The 17,258-nt window shown below is 37.9% G+C and overlaps 1 protein-coding gene across 2 annotated transcripts in view; it reads left to right on the forward strand.

Annotated features, from left to right (window-relative positions):
• snw1 (SNW domain containing 1) overlaps positions 1-17,258 on the forward strand; it is a 35,935-nt gene that overhangs the window by 7,240 nt on the left and 11,437 nt on the right. For both annotated transcript variants that reach the window (XM_063001973.1, XM_063001974.1), the window contains exons 2-8: positions 9,331-9,484; positions 9,588-9,749; positions 9,828-9,923; positions 12,452-12,558; positions 12,652-12,756; positions 13,710-13,779; positions 13,865-13,930. In XM_063001973.1, the coding sequence (XP_062858043.1) occupies positions 9,331-9,484; positions 9,588-9,749; positions 9,828-9,923; positions 12,452-12,558; positions 12,652-12,756; positions 13,710-13,779; positions 13,865-13,930 (760 nt within the window). The remainder of the gene's footprint in view (positions 1-9,330; positions 9,485-9,587; positions 9,750-9,827; positions 9,924-12,451; positions 12,559-12,651; positions 12,757-13,709; positions 13,780-13,864; positions 13,931-17,258) is intronic.

A 17,258-nucleotide genomic window follows, 5' to 3' on the forward strand; every position in this document is an offset into this window, starting at 1 on the left:
GCAAAGCACAAGTTAAAACAGAGCTGTTGTTAGTGGAGCATTATGCAGCTACAATTTGAAAATATAAAACTGGACAAATACAGCTGGACAATGGCCTCCTGATCGTCAGCATTGCGCATGAACTATCGCTAGCATAGAATCTAATTGGTATATTTAAAAGAGAGTTAATAAAAAATAAAAAGAATAGATAAAGAAAACATCTGGACTTCTGGTCTGACACAGCATGGACTAGATGTGTTGGTGGTTTCTGTGGAGATAAGTTATATTTTAATGTTTTAATGCTTCTTTAATTTCATTTATCCATGTGTCTCTTATTTTACTTGGCTAATTCTCTCTTATTGATTGCTTGCATCAAATTGCATAAACTGAATAATATGTTTAGTCACCGTTTCATCTGGCCTGTTGCACAAGCTACATTCTCGTCACCGCTCCTTCAGCAGAGGCGTGCACTACAATGGCTTTCACGCTAGTGGTGTTGTGGTGTTGAAATCCAAGCTTGTTCCGGCTGTCCTGGCTAAACTCCAAGCAGTTTTAGGAAATCATTATTCCAAGTTAAAATGGAGCTCCAAAATATGAAAGCTGAATTGACTTGAGACTTAGTTTTTAATACTGGTGAACTCTGATCTCAATGTTGCACAGTTTTTTAAAATTACCTGTCAGCATGTTCGGACAAGACAGCCATTCTAAAGTTGAGTCCCTGACTGACTACGCCAATAAGCTTGAAGCTAAAAGACTTGGAAGTCAGATCTCACTGCCAGAATCTTCTGACTGGGAATTCTAGAAGGTGAGCCTTTTTGGCTGACCACACCTAGTGTATCCAAGTTCTCCTTGGACAAATCTTCTGACTGGTGGATAGAGTTGACTACCTCATGGAACCCAGACCAAGGCCCAGTGAGTTGCACCGCCCCATTAAAGCGAGGCTACAGTACTATAAAGACTGTGTTAATGTCTTTGTGAAAGTTAATGTCAACATCAGGTTACTGTTTCAAATGTTGCACTCTGTCTTCCCCGATTTCACTACCAAGATGGTGTGAGTTCAAGCTGTTTTTATTGAAGTTCGTAAACAGCTCTGTGCTACCAAAGGTTAAGTTAAATATGGCACTTTCTACCTAATGTGTCTTGCTATTAGACAAAAGGACTGTTGTGCTTTATTGTTTCCTGGACCATTTTTTTTTTTATAACTGGTGAACCACATTTTTCACCGAATGTTGAATGTTTCAAGTCTGACTGTTTACTAACAGACTACAAAAACTGTCCGATTCTGTAGACATTATACCATTTGTATTATTCCTTTTGTTTTAAGATCTTTTAGATTTTCGTGTACTGCTGTTAGTACTCAATGTAACAGTAGATCTACAGTATTATATAAATGTTGCTTACCTTATTCCGTTTGATAGAGGTGCACACTATCGTGCTTGTGTGTGCATGTATGCATAGCTCTGCCAGTTCGACATGTTGAACCTTGTGTGTAGTCGGGGTGTTGGCTGTTCATGTAGGGCTGGCTTCTGGTTGAGCCTAAACAGTCCTTGTGTTCGGGTAGATGGAGGACACCTGGTGGGTTTATTTATTTATGTGTGTATTGTTGTATGCCCTGCTCCTCCACAGCCATCTCTATCTTGCCATTTAATTTTTCATAATAAGATGACTGAATCCAATCTACATAATGCAAATGAAGTGGCTTGTGTTAGATTTGTGAGCTGTAATGTCAAAGGTTTGAACAGTCTAGTTAAACATCTAAAGCTATTTGCCCACTTGAAATGTTTAAATAGTGATGATTTTTTACTAGAAACACAACTTTTTGAAAGTGACCATTCTAGACTACAGTATTTTTCCAAAACCAGAGGAGTAGCCATTAGGGGTGGGCGATATGGCCTTTAAATAGTATCACGATATTTTGGGATATTTTTGCGATAACGATATTCTCTCGCGATATATAAGAACACTTTTTAAAAGGTGTTTATTTTAAGTTTATTTTAAAAACAGCCACTCAGGAAATCTAAGGTACAAATGTTACTAAATGTACATTAAATTAAGCATCATTTCCAGTAGGGCTGTGCACTATGGCTAAAAAAACTTTATATCTCCATATGCTTTTGAGAAGTGGTGATATACGATACGGTACAGTATAATGTAAACTTAAAGTACAATGGCAACCCACTGCCCGTATTTTACCTTATATTGTTTATAAGTTCTCTTAAAAACACAAAACATTGTAGTTCTGATCAATTCTGACTCATTACAGTGTTTATATTTTGTATTATTACAGGCTGTATTTGTATTAATATTGACAATATTTATATTAAACTAACCAGCAGAATCTCACAATCACATTTATACTGTCCGTTTTACTTCAAATAAATGAGCATGAAAAAATCCTGAAAATGTTTAATATTTGATCATGATTTGCTATAATTTAATAATGAAAGCGTGTCTGTCAATTATACAACAACCAATGAAGAGAGAGCTAAATTCGAAGTTCTGATTGGTTCATACATCTGAATCTCTGAATCAGAGTTGTCGTTTCTGACTCATTGACTCCATGCTCATATGTGAAGGAAAGCGTTCCGCTTAGCGCTTTTGTGTTTTAAACGTTCTCAGATGGTAACCTGTGTATTCTGTGTTCGTTCACTGACACAGTTTTTGTTCTCACATCATTCTCTGACTCACGCAGTGACCGACACTCCTCGTACTCAAGCGGGTGCTTTTGCTTTACGTGCTGAAATAAATGTGATGTTGCCACTGTTTGTCGTCAGTATTTTTGTACGTTTTGCAAATTACAGTCGTTTGGAGTCTGACCTTCTGTATCCGAAAACCTTCCACACTAGTGATGTAGCTCCGCTTTTAGGGACTAGTTCATCCTCAGTGCTAACTCCGGTACTACTCTCTGCACTGGTCGCCATTATTTCACTGTTACGCACTTGAGAGCGAGTGACGCACGTTTGCTAACAATATCGCGATATGGCAAAAATCATTTCGAGTTTACAACTATACCGGTAGTATCGTGAACGATATTATATCGCCCACCCCTAGTAGCCATTTTAATTAAAAGAGGGATCCAGTTTACCACGGATTTAGTTACTTTGTTCTATTCCCTCTTTAAATACTAATCTTATATTAATCTGGTGGATAGGGATCTGAACTGTTGTATGGACTAGGGTTGGGCGGTATGACGGTATTACGGTATACCGCGTTATTTAAAAATGATGACGGTATTCAAAAATGGTGACTGTATTTTTTAAATGTGAAGCACCAAAATTTCTGCTTCAGGTTTACCTTAAAAACTGAGACTTTAGGACATGCGCGCATCCACAGTGTGGGAGGGGTAGGCGGTTGGAGCTCGCTGATTGGCTGTAAGGTGTGTAAGGTGATAACACAGAGAGACGAGTGAAGAGCCACACTGGCTAGCGTTAGCTGTGAGCTAACAAGCAGAAACTGAATAACGGCTCGTCTTTTAATTTTTCAAAATAAAATTTTTTTTTATCAGTTCAACCGGAAATGAACACAAGCGCATGCATGCGCGGACATGTACTTATTTACTAAATATATCTTCAGTGTAAATCGAGCACAAGTGTTGAGAAAAAGGAGCAAACAGTAATAAAAATGTTACGCTCAATCTGCTGTTCTGACTCTTGTCTGCCATAGATTTTCCTGCCTATGTAAGAACTATTTTTTCCTAAATAAAAGCGCTATATTAAGAAAAAAGAATGTCTCACCTGTCGTGTAATGTGAATTATAAAATATATTGTCTGGCCCTTTAAGAAAGTTAAGTGCTTTATAGAGCGTAGGGAGCGAGTGTGTAGGGAAGAGGTCGGATTTGTACCGTTTCCGTGTTCTGCACTGAGCTTGTGTGACATAGCAGCGTTCTCGTTAACCACTCAAATGTTTGGACTTTGAATTATTTTAACTTTATTTTACATCACAGTTATTGCAACATGAACATTTACATTCATATTTTTGTTACGGTATAGAATTTAATTCTGGATTACAGGCATAACTAATCATACACGTTCATACACTTTTAAGAAATAGCTGTAACTATAAACTAAGCAGTTAACTTTTGAAATATATTGAAGTGTTTAGCCTGCTATTATTCTGTTTTGTGTGGGCAGAGAGAGATTACAATGCCAAAATGTTATGTGTTAATGTTTGTGTTAAAGTGTAATTGATACACATGCATTTATACTTATGCGTATTTATTATAGATCAGATAAGAAAAGCAATGTTTGACGTTCCGATTGTTAAATCTTTTTATAATAAAACATTGAAATATTGTAATTACACTCGTGTGTACACTGTACAGTTTGTCCGCGACTCTGGCCCAACAGTGGCTGCATGAAAGAGCTGGGATTCGAGCTCTCAATCTTTCAATTAATAGCCCAAAGCTCTACCCACTAGGCTACTGCTGTGCCACTAGCACAATGCCTGCTTGAAATTTTAACTTGAATCACAAACTGAATTTAATCTTAACAACCGATGCAGAACTACTGTTGTTGCATAGCAATTATTATGAGCATGGTGATAGGCCATCCAGACTTTTGGCTCTTCAATTAAAGTGACAGGCTGCATTTTGTTTAATTCCTCAAATTAGGGTTTAACAGAAGTGCTGTGTTCAGATCCATTGTCAGTTCACTGTTGTGAAAATTCACAAAACCACTTTCAAGGCTCCAAGAGGTTTTGTATCTGAGAGGATTAGATTCAGTTTGAAAGGTAGTGCTGCTGTGTTTTAATCCAAAAGGAATCATTTCTTAAATTTGCTTTAAGCAATGGTGCTTGACCAACACCCCATTTTTTTCCTGTCTGTGTGTGAATGTGAGTTATGTTTGGAGTTGCTAAGAGGGTTCAAATAAAAATTATTTGAGTAGGTTTGTAATTTAGGAGTACATGAATTAAAAAAAAAAATCTAACCCTACCATTATAATTGAAAATCCATGTACTAACAGTCTTGCTGTTCACCAATAATGCTTGCTGAACTATTATTCTGGTGAGTGCTCTGAAATTGTTAGTAAGACAGTTGTTAGTAGGACAGTGTTATTCAGAGTCGGTAGTGGTCAACATTGCATTTTTGGTAGTGCAGGGCGAATCACATCTTAGAAGTAAGAGGTCAGCTGGACAGCAGGGTATTTGATTCTAAATGGGAGTGGCCTTATGGATTTGCTACTTTAGCAGCTTGTAATTTTTTTTCTCTGTATAGTACAGAAGCTGTGCGAGCATGTGTCTGGGAGGAGAACCTGCCCTAATTCTGGACTCATGGTTTTGGCACAGGGGACTGTGTGCTCATTCCTTCTTGAGGGTAGTTTAAGGTCTCTCAACTACTCCAATAGGAGCAAAGATATAAAAATGTTAGTTTGTATACCTTTGGCTCCCTCTGGTATGCCGATTATGTGTAGATTGCTACAGTTTGACTGGTTTTCAAGACCTTCTATTTTTTCTCAAGTTTATTTTCAGCTATGAACTCTGTTTTAGGTAAAGAAATCTAGAAACATGTTAACAGTTAAGTTTTAACCTAGAAATTTTAATCTAGAAATTTAAGTAAAATCACAGAGTGGTTGCTGACAACTTATTTGTCTGAGTGCATACTATTATGCTATTGTAAATAAGACGTGATGATGGGATTGCAGTATGCTTGTCTTATCAGTGAACTGATTAACAGATCAGTTAACTGATCTGGTGAAAAAAATAGAGAAAGATTTGTCAGGGTTAATCAAGGTGTCTGTGTGCAAACATGAGCCTTTGTTACTCTTGGTTAGTAGTTATTTTTACTTGTACAGAAGGTGCATGGCATAATGGGAACCTAGCTATTAGGTGTACACATCAGGGTGCCCTGAGTGCCGGTCCCAAGCTTGGATAAATAGCAGGGTTCTGTCACGAAGGGCACCTGGAATAAAAACTGTGCTAAACTAAATATGCAGACAAATGATCCGCTGTTTCGACTCCTAATGGTAGCAGCTACTGTAAAAAGAATAATCACCACCTCTCCTGTTTAACATTTTGCCCAGTGCCATTAATTTACTTTATTATAATCAGCCAAACTTAAAACAGTGAATAGCAGTAGTATATGCTGAAGCCAGACTGACACTGAAAGTTTAAAAATCTTGTTGCTCGGAAATTACACGCGTCATTTAACAGACTGCTCTTTTATAATGTTACAGAAAAAGTCTTGACTAGTGATTTACATGTTTACACTTTAATTAGATTGACAAGCCTTGATTTTCGTGTGTGCATTGTTCAATTAACATCACTGTTACACCCCAACTGAGTAGCAACTAGAAAATTGTACAGCACTGCTTAGTGGTGACATACTGTAACTTTAACCATGAAAACAAAACCAGTAATAAAAGGGAATTAATAATACTAAGTAATAGGCATTATATTTTTAATTAGTTGGTCTATTAAAGTTAACATTGCTGTTTTGTCATTTAATGTAGGCCAAAAATGTTGGAAAATGGTCTAAAGGTGCTAGTGAGACCAAAACAAAGCTTTTAGATTTAGCCCAGTAAATAAGTCCCAGTGACAAGCTTAGCTAATTAAATTAATTTCAATTAAAAAAAATTAATCTAGGCAGCCTAACAACCGGTTTGTGGCTTGTCCCTGCTCAGACCACTGTTGGTGCGTAATCACTACAGCTGCCTCCGAGCACCCTTTACTTGTTTGGAGATACTAAACTCAGCCGTCTGGCCATAGCAATTTGACACAAATCAAAGTGACTCGGGTATTTATTTTGGCTTATATCTGCTGGATTTAACATTTGTATTATTAGTAGGGGTGTAACGATACATCGTTTCGCGATGCAAAAATGTAGCGATGTGCATCGTGGACATCTGTGCGATTGTACGAGTGCACGTGCGTTCTGTAATTTATTAATGATGGGTTGGTGGCGAACAATCCGGCTCTAAGAGTCGGCTCTTTAAAATGAACGGCAGGATCCGGAGCCGATTCGGTTTTTTTACGGGTTTTTTTTTTCCGTTAAAGCCGCACGTGATTGGTCAAGATGCGTGGTGACGTTTGTGTGTTTACACTGAGCAGGAGGGGGGGGTTACATACACACACACACACACGGACAGCGTGCACATGAACAGGAGGGAGTGTGAGAGACAGAAAGAAAGAGAGCACTTGATGAAGTTTTACATTGCGCTTTACGTAGCCAGACATTACACGCTGGAAAGGTGAGGAAAATGAGTGACAGGAAACAGTAAAGTTTGGACACGGAACCACTTTAACAGAGAAGTTCAGACCCACTGAGGCCCACATCTTATACATGTCACTGTGTATTGTAGCAACATCTGTCCCCTCAGAGAGAATCTTTTCCAAAACAGGGCAGATCATAACAGAAAGGAGAAACAGGATCAACCCCTCAAAGATGAGCTCGGTTTTTCTGAATGCCAATCTTCACTAAATACTTACAAATACTGTCACCTGGATGCTGCCTTTGATGCTTTGTTGATGTGTTCTTTCACTCTAGATGCAAATTTACAAGTAATATACACAATCAGACCTTTTGGTCTAATTGAGATGGGTCTTTGTTTTTGTATTTTATAATTTATTGTTGTAGCACTCTGTTCCAGGTTGAGTATATAAATAAAGCCATTTAAATAATAAACATTTGATACAATGTTTTTTTTTACATTAGTAATTCATTTTACATGTAATTTGTTAATACATTAGTTCAAGCAACAAAGAAAATTAGTTTAAAGGCTCAGCTCAATGAGCTTGTTTGATTACTTTGATTTTCAATTTAAGATGGCAATAAGTAACTTAAATTTGGTAAACCTGTTAGGTTACAGTAAAGTACTCTGTTCTTGGTAATTACCTTTAATTGCAAGGGGCTGAAGTTTTTTTTTTTTTGTTTAAAAAATGTACAAGAAAATGTGCATTGTTTTGCACTGTTTACACTTCAAAAAAAATTCATGAAAAAATTGAATCGTGAACTCAGTATCGCGAATCGAATCGTGAGCAGAGTGTATCGTTACACCCCTAATTATTAGTAACTACAGCCCAACATTTGATATTTCCCTGGCCATGACATGCAGAATTGTTAAATAATAGGCATTGCCCTGCCCATTTTTGGTGGTGTTCCTAATAAACTGTGGTCTTAACATTCTAATGATCTAACATGATCTGTACAGAAAAGTTCCTGTAAATGTGATTGTAAATTGTAAATCATTATTGCAAGGAGAGTTTTGTACTCATTCATCGTAGTACTCAACTTGTCTAATGTTTGGATGTTCTATTTAACTAAAAAAAGTTAGATTTAAACTTGTTGGTCAGGATTAGAGATGCATGAGTACCGATACTAGTATCGGGTATTAGCCCGATACCGCGCTCATTAACTCGTACTCGCACTCGCAAACGAGGCTCCGATACTAAACATCCGATACCTTGTGCACGTTGCTGCGTTAACGCAGGGATTTTCAACCTGTGGGGCGCGAGTGCCTGACCGGGGGGCGTGACATTACGAGATTTTTTACTTCTAAAACTAAAGCAATTCATTTTTCACCCACGGGAGACAGATTGAATTATTCTCACTGACCACGCTCACACGCACGTTTAATGTTATTTAGTTCCGTTTGAAAAAAAAAAAAAAACTTCAAAATGGAGCTAACAGCGAAGATAACCGGTTACAAAAGCAGCGACCGCTGTTATAGGACGTGTTTGTGTTCAATACTCTGTTCACAGTGTCGATACAAGTGATTCAGGAGTCAACTCATTTTAAGCTTCTTTTCTCAGTCATCTCTCCGTGTTTACTGTTATAATGAATGATGCGGTTGTAAATAAACACCAACTACTATAGAACATTTTGTGTGACTCGCTTACATTATAAAGCTCAGGCTTAATTATACTGGTTATTACCACAGAGCGGGAGCCGACTCAGAGTCGTTTACGATTTACCGAGGTGAACCACGAATGTATGTGCTGATAGAATCGGCTCAGATGGGATCGGACTGTATTATCCTTTTAAAGTAAATATTTCAATCAGCAGAATCGCATCGCATGTATGATGTGCACAACGTTAATTACGTGCGTTTATTAATGAACGTTAACGTTAGCTTGTCAGAAGCTTTCTCAATGATGTCTGTGCGGTGTTTTTTTATTTTTATTTTTATTTTTTTACAATTAGTGATGGCAACCCAAGCAACTGTTCCACTGCACTATTTTACACTAAAACTACACTATTCCATAATGCTCCAGATTGCATCATTCTAAATAGGTATCGGTATCGGCGAGTACTAAAATACATGTACTTGTACTCGTACTCGGTTGGGAAAAAATGGTATTGATGCATCCCTAGTCAGGGATCATTAATAAAAATGTTCCATGTTTTTTCTTATGCAGCTTTTTGCCTGCTCCCACTCAACTTTCTCAAGATCAGCTTGAGGCAGAAGAGAGAGCCAGAGCACAAGTGTCCAGCTCCACAGCATTGGTTTCCACTCTAAGAGTGCCACCTCCATATTGCTCTCGCAAAGGTTGGGTGCCTCGCACTCTTGAGGTACTGTTACTGTGATGCTTTTTATACTTATTTCTAGTGTGTTTATAATTTTAGTTATGTTTAAAATGTTTCCCGCATGCTTGTCTTGTTTATTGCTTTAAAGGACTTTGGTGATGGAGGGGCATTCCCAGAAATCCATGTGGCCCAGTATCCACTTGAAATGGGCAGGAAGAAAAAGACCTCAAACGCCCTTTCCTTACAGGTGGATGGAGAAGGCAAAATTAAATATGATGCTATTGCCCGTCAAGGTCAAGGGAATGACAAGGTGTGTGTAATTAAGTAGCATACAGTTATTTTAGAAATGTTAACAAACTTACACAATTTGCACTTGTCTTTTATACAGGTCATATTCAGTAAGTATACAGACTTGTATCCAAAGGAAGTGCTGAATGATGATGCCCCAGAACTGCAGAGACCTGACGAGGAGGCTGTTCAAGAGGTAGGCTTTTTTAATTTTTTAATTTTTAATTTTTTTTTATTAAGAAGTACGTTTGCAAAGGTTTGTTATAGTATGCTATGAGAACTGTTTCACTCTGTTTAGCCCATCAACAGGCCTGCTCTATTTAAAATCTTTCTAGTGTTGTCATTTTACCTGACTGACACAATGGGTCTGTCCGAAAACCTAGTGAGAATGAGAATTCAATGAGAATTTATTTACATTTGAAAAGAACTCTGTTTTTCCACATCCATCTTCCATATTAGTAATTTGTTGTGAGAAAAGTTGAGCTGCACTGAATGCTAAGGAACCTTTGGATGCTCCCTTATTCAGTCAGTTTATAGCTTTGAAATAAGGCACCTAAGTTGGCAGCATTTTAAGGTATCTTAAGAATTCAGACAGCCTTCTTCTTGGAAGTGCTCGTAGGATGACTAGAGAGCTCCATAGGTTTTCGGACAGACCCAATATGTTATTTGAAACCTTAAGGTCTCCTTTTCGCATCATTCATGTTTATTTTTTTATTTTTATTTTTATATTTAAAATAGTATTGTTAATTTTTTTTACTAAATGAAAAAACAAAAATAATTATTATTCCATGTAAAGTACAGCCAAAGGTCTCTGTGAGTAAAATTCTACCTGTCCATGCAATCTTTCCCACAACTGCTGTTTTTATTACTTTAGAGTTTATTACTTAATGAAACATATGCTGGAAAATGAATGAATACTTAATGGGGATCATAACTATTCAAATGAGCCAAACACAGTTTTGTGCAACGTATGTACCTTGAAATATTCCTCATAAAATGTATACATTATCCTAGCTTTATGTATGCGGCAGCTTTCTGGTTTTATAACACCACTAAAATGTGATTTGATAGGTGAGAAAATAAGCTTTCTGCGAAAAGGTAGATGTCCAGAGATGGTCATTTTAATGAACATGCAGATTTGTATGTAATGGGTTATGTTGTTAAATTCTGGCAGGGTGTTTGTAGATAAGTAAAATAAAACGAGAACATTTTAAACATATGAATAACTATAAAATGGGGGGACCATGGTGCCAAATTAAATACCTTTTGATTCATTTAAAACATTACTTCAAACTTTGTACAGTTACAGATAACCACTACAAATCAACTTAAATGAGCTAATTCATATACTTCATAAAGAATATGATAAACAATTAAAATTTGGAAAATTTGCTGGGTGCCTGTATTTTTGTAGTGATTATCAACATTTTATGTGTCACAAAACATGACGTTAACCATGAATAAAAGTAGTTAAAAAGTAGTTAGTTGGCCGCTCAGGTGGCGTATCTGTAAAATACGCTAGCACACTAGATCTGGGATTTCGAATACATCATATTGAATCTTAGCTCTGCTATCTGGCTGGGCTGTGAGGCCACATTAACAATGATTGACTGTTGTTCAGGGTGGGATGAGCCGGACAAGGGTTCCTCATAACTGGTGCATTTACTACATCTGCTAGCTGATTGATGGCGCTTGCGCAGAGTTGAGGAATAATGCTAATCAGGGTGTGACTCTCTGTGCACAGGGCTGATCCGCATATGAACTCGCCTCGTGCAGGTGAAAAGATGCAGTCGGTACTGCGTACGTGTTGGAGGGGGCATGTGTCAGTTGTGAAGCTCCTTGGTCAGCAGTGAATGGTTGTATTGGTAGTGGTGAAGCGTAACGCAGCCAGGGTAATTGGATACAACTAGATTAGGGTAGAAAATTGGGAGTAGTAAAAAAATTGGAGTAGTAGTTAGTTAAAACAAAGACATTAACCTATTACCCACTAAGGTGTAAATTGAGGAAATCCCGCTCAATGAAGGTTCATTTTTCTAAAAGTGTTACAGCTGTTACAAGTTAATGTCAAAGAAACTAAATTTAGAATTTCACTAAAACAATAAAAATAAATTAAGACTTTTTTATAGGTGATGGTGCCCTGCATGGTCCAGTCTACCTCAGTCTAACCAGCCTCATAACCCTGGGGATAAATAAACGGAAATTGTTTGTAGCACTGTGTATTCTGCACAAGAACCCCTACCTGAATGAAGCATGCCATCTTTTTCCGGAAAATAATCATGGCCTCAGACTTAAAGGCCATATAAGTATAGTGTTTCTAACAAAGTGCTCGGTGGATGTAAAAGTTAACAAAGGTTAAAGGCCAGTTGCCATTCTCTAACTAGATTTGTAATAAAGTGATTTCCTGGTTGCGTCCCAAACCACAGTATCATGTGATTTGGGACATAGCTCTCTTTGGCTAATTTTGGCTTAAAGGTGAGTGCCTTATAAATATTTCTTGTCTTGAAGACATTGTTTTCAAACACACCTCATAAAGCTCAAAGTCTCTTACGAACAGTTCTTCAGACTTAAGTGTGTTGTATTTAGCTTTTTAAAGAGTTCTTTTGAATGTTAAACTGGAAAGATTAATAGCAAACATGTTCTGCATCACATCAAAAGCAATAGCAAAAAAACAACTACTATTTTATCTATTCATTAACATGCATATATGCCTTTGTACACTTTTAGCTTACAGAAAAGACCAGAGCTGCTCTGGAGAAACAGGTGTCCCAAAAGATTGCTGCTGCCATGCCTGTTCGTGCAGCAGATAAACAGGCCCCAGCTCAGTACATTCGGTAAGACAAGCATTGTTTATTTTTGTCCATATATATAATAAAAGTGCAAATGGCCTTTCCTTCCAATTAAGTCAGAGCATATTTTTGTAACAGGTATACACCCTCTCAGCAAGGAGTGGCATTTAACTCTGGTGCCAAGCAAAGGGTCATCCGTATGGTTGAGATGCAGAAAGACCCAATGGAGCCACCACGGTTTAAGTAGGTCACATTTAAAGTTTTATGTTTTTTAAGGAATTTGGTTATATTAACAGTAGAAGTGCACATGTTTACACAAATAGATGCTGAGCTAAGATGCAGTACCAGACAATTGAACACAACACCCACAAACATTTCCATGCTCACACAATTCTAAAAGCTCTAAAAGTTCTTTGTGACATTCCATCCCTAAAAGGTTTTTTGTTTAAAAACTGTTGTGAAAAACTAGTTGCCCATTTAAAATGTTACTATAAAATTCCAAGCCAGGACTTGAATTCGTTTTTTATCAGCTGGTGTATAATTTTTTTACATTGTCCTCATTTGAACATTCTAATCCTCTACATGGACGCTAAAAAGCCCCTGGTGCCCAAGGCCATGAGACCCAAGGCTTCAGTACTTTTTCATTACAGATCTAACTATATCATAAAACCGTTTTTAGACTTTTCTCTTAAAACACGTCTTTTTATTAAAAGCCTTTTTTTCTCAATGTATATCACTCCCCTTGGGCTTTTGTTGCAGAAAAGCTCTGCTTTGGCTTGTCAAAGGAATCAAAGACAATTCCCGAATGTACCATCATACCGCCCAGCCCCAGCTGAACTTGACACTAAAAAGTTATCAAAATATACATACCAGGTTTGGTGAACTGGTTGATGGCAGTTTAGGCAGTCTCTGTGTCTCTTTGCATTTGATCTTGTCATATGGCAGTAAATTTTAGGTGTTTTCACCCATTTTAAATGTTGTCCTCTACAGAAAGTCACTGGTCTAAAAACAAAAAAACACACCCACCTTTAAAATTTTAAAAAAACCTTATTCTATACCTTAAACCTGTTGAGCCACAAGTCTGGCATGACTTAACCCACAACCCTCAGTACTTAGGAATGACAATCTGTTCAATCTGATTGTAGATTAAATACAGTATATCAACTAGTTGTTGCATGTAAATTTATATTTAATAGAATTAATAAGAAGATTCCTCGTGGCCCTCCTTCTCCGCCTGCTCCAGTTATGCACTCCCCAAGTAGAAAGGTATGACTCAGTTGACCACATGATCATCTTTCTTGGATTGCTGATAAATGTATTTACCTAAATTATTTTTCTTTTTTCTTTTTAGATGACTGTAAAAGAACAGCAAGAGTGGAAGATTCCACCCTGCATTTCAAACTGGAAGAATGCAAAGGTTCCATTATTAATTTATTTTCTTTTAAGCAAGACTTTCACATCTTATTAGTTAATCAGTTGTGTCCCTCTTTGGTTGGTTAGTAAATTTGTGTCAGTAATTTTCAACTATTCTGCTTGGGTGGAAAAAATTAATATAGTGTTTTTATTCACAAACAGGATATTTGTAGTATTTAACTGATTTCTGCTTTTAGTATAATGTAGTTGTGACCAGTCATTTTGGAATTGATTTGCAGCTTAGTCCATTGGCAGAAAATAGACACTAGCACAAACCATTAAGAAAAGCCTCTAGCTATTGTTACTACTTGGCATGTAAACACCCAGTACAGGGATGGTTATGGAACATCTTATAATGACTTTAATGTAACAATAAATATGCTGTTTTTGTTGTTGAAGTGTCTGACATACATGAATAAAGAGCCCTGACCACAACCCTACCCAACACCTTAGAAGTAAATTGGAATGCCAGCTGTGATCTAGATCTTATTACCCAACCTCAGTGCCTGACCTCACTAACGTTTTTTAGCGGAATCGAAGTGTGTTTGTACAACTATGTTGCATAATTTAAAGAAAATGATTTGTATCACATTGTAGCTTGCACTGTGTTCATATATACAGTATATATATATATATATATATATATATATATATATATATATATATATATACACACACACACACAACTATGAGAGACAAAATGAGAAAAAAAATCCAGGAAATCACATTGTAGGATTTGTAAATTATGGTGGAAAATAAGTATTTGGTCAATAACAAACAAGCAAGATTTCTGGCTCTCACAGACCTGTAACTTCTTCTTTAAGAAGCTCTTCTGTCTTCCACTCGTTACCTGTATTAATGGCACCTGTTTGACCTCGTTATCTGTATAAAAGACACCTGTCCACAGCCTCAAACAGTCAGACTCCAAACTCAACCATGGCCAAGACCAAAGAGCTGTCGAAGGACACCAGGAAGAAAATTGTAGACCTGCACCAGGCTGGGAAGAGTGAATCTACAATAGGCAAGCAGGTTGGTGTGAATAAATCAACTGTGGAAGCAATTGTAAGAAAATGGAAGACATACAAGACCATTGATAATCTTCCTTGGGGTCAAGATCTCATCCCATGGGGTGAAAATGATCATGAGAACGGAGAGCAAAAATCCCAGAACTACACGGAGGGACCTGATGAATGACCTGCAGAGAGCTGGGACCAAAGTACAAAGGCTACCATCAGTAACACACTACGCAGAGAGGGACTCAAGTCCTGCAGTGCCAGGCGTGTCCCCCTGCTTAAGCCAGTACATGTCCAGGCCCGTCTGAAGTTTGTCAGAGAGCATATGGATGATCCAGAAGAGGATTGGGAGAATATCATGTGGTCAGATGAAACCAAAATGGAACTTTTTGGTAAAAACTCAACTCGTCGAGTTTGGAGGCTGAGTTGCATCCCAAGAACACCATACCTACTGTGAAGCATGGGGGTGGAAACATCATGCTTTGGGGCTGTTTTTCTGCAAAGGGGACAGGACGACTGATCCGTGTTAAGGGAAGAATGAACGGGGCCATGTATCGTGAGATTTTAAGCCAAAACCTCCTTCCATCAGTGAGAGCATTGAAGATGGAACGTGGCTGGGTCTTCCAGCATGACAATGATCCCAAACACACCGCTCGGGCAACGAAGGAGTGGCTCCGTAAAAAGCATTTCAAGGTCCTGGAGTGGCCTAGCCACAAATTTGTGGAGTCAGTGTTGCCCAGCGACAGCCCTAAAACATCACTGCTCTAGAGGAGATCTGCATGGAGGAATGGGCCAAAATACCAGCAACAGTGTGTGCAAACCTGGTGAAGACTTACAGGAAACGTTTGACCTCTGTCATTGCCAACAAAGGTTATGTTACAAAGTATTGAGTTGAACTTTTGTTATTGACCAAATACTTATTTTCCACCATAATTAACAAATAAATTCTTTAAAAAATCCTACAATGTGACTTTCTGTATTTTTTTTTTCTCATTTTGTCTCTCATAGTTGAAGTGTACCTATGATGAAAATTACAGACCTCTCTCGTCTTTCTAAGTAGGAGAACTTGCACAATCAGTGGCTGACCAAATATTTTTTGACCCCACTGTGTGTAAATATGTAAATATATATATATATATATATATATATATACAGTGCCTTGCAAAAGTATTCAGCCCCCTTGAACTTTTCAACCTTTTGCCACATTTCAGGCTTCAAACATAACGATATGAAATTTTAATTTTTTGTGAAGAATCAACAACAAGTGGGACACAATCGTGAAGTAGAACGAAATTTATTGGATATTTTAAACTTTTTTTAGAAATAAAAAACTAAAAAGTGGGGCGTGCAATATTATTCAGCCCCTTTACTTTCAGTGCAGCAAACTCACTCCAGAAGTTCAGTGAGGATCTCTGAATGATCCAATGTTGACCTAAATGACTGATGGTGATAAATAGAATCCACCTGTGTGTAATCAAGTCTCCGTATAAATGCACCTGCTCTGTGACAGTCTCAGAGTTCTGTTTAAAGCGCAGAGAGCATCATGAAGACCAAGGAACACACCAGGCAGGTCCGAGATACTGTTGTGGAGAAGTTTAAAGCCGGATTTGGATACAAAAAGATTTCCCAAGCTTTAAACATCTCAAGGAGCACTGTGCAAGCGATCATATTGAAATGGAAGGAGTATCAGACCACTGCAAATCTACCAAGACCCGGCCATCCCTCTAAACTTTCAGCTCAAACAAGCAGAAGACTGATCAGAGATGCAGCCAAGAGGCCCATGATCACTCTGAATGAACTGCAGAGATCTACAGCTGAGGTGGGAGACTCTGTCCATTGGACACAATCAGTCGTACACTGCACAAATCTGGCCTTTATGGAAGAGTGGCAAGAAGAAAGCCATTTCTCAAAGATATCTATAAAAAGTCACCTGGGAGACACACCAAACATGTGGAAGAAGGTGATCTGGTCAGATGAAACCAAAATCGAACTTTTTGGCCACAATGCAAAACGTTATGTTTGGCGTAAAAGCAACACAGCTCATCACCCTGAACACACCATCCCCACTGTCAAACATGGTGGTGGCAGCATCATGGTTTGGGCCTGCTTTTCTTCAGCAGGGACAGGGAAGATGGTTAAAATTGATGGGAAGATGGATGGAGCCAAATACAGGACCATTCTGGAAGAAAACCTGTTGCAGTCTGCAAAAGACCTGAGACTGGGACGGAGATTTATCTTCCAACAAGACAATGATCCAAAACATAAAGCAAAATCTACAATGGAATGGTTCACAAATAAACATATCCAGGTGTTAGAATG

Source organism: Trichomycterus rosablanca, chromosome 9 (assembly GCF_030014385.1).
Source record: "Trichomycterus rosablanca isolate fTriRos1 chromosome 9, fTriRos1.hap1, whole genome shotgun sequence".
NCBI classification, from domain to species: Eukaryota; Metazoa; Chordata; class Actinopteri; order Siluriformes; family Trichomycteridae; genus Trichomycterus; species Trichomycterus rosablanca.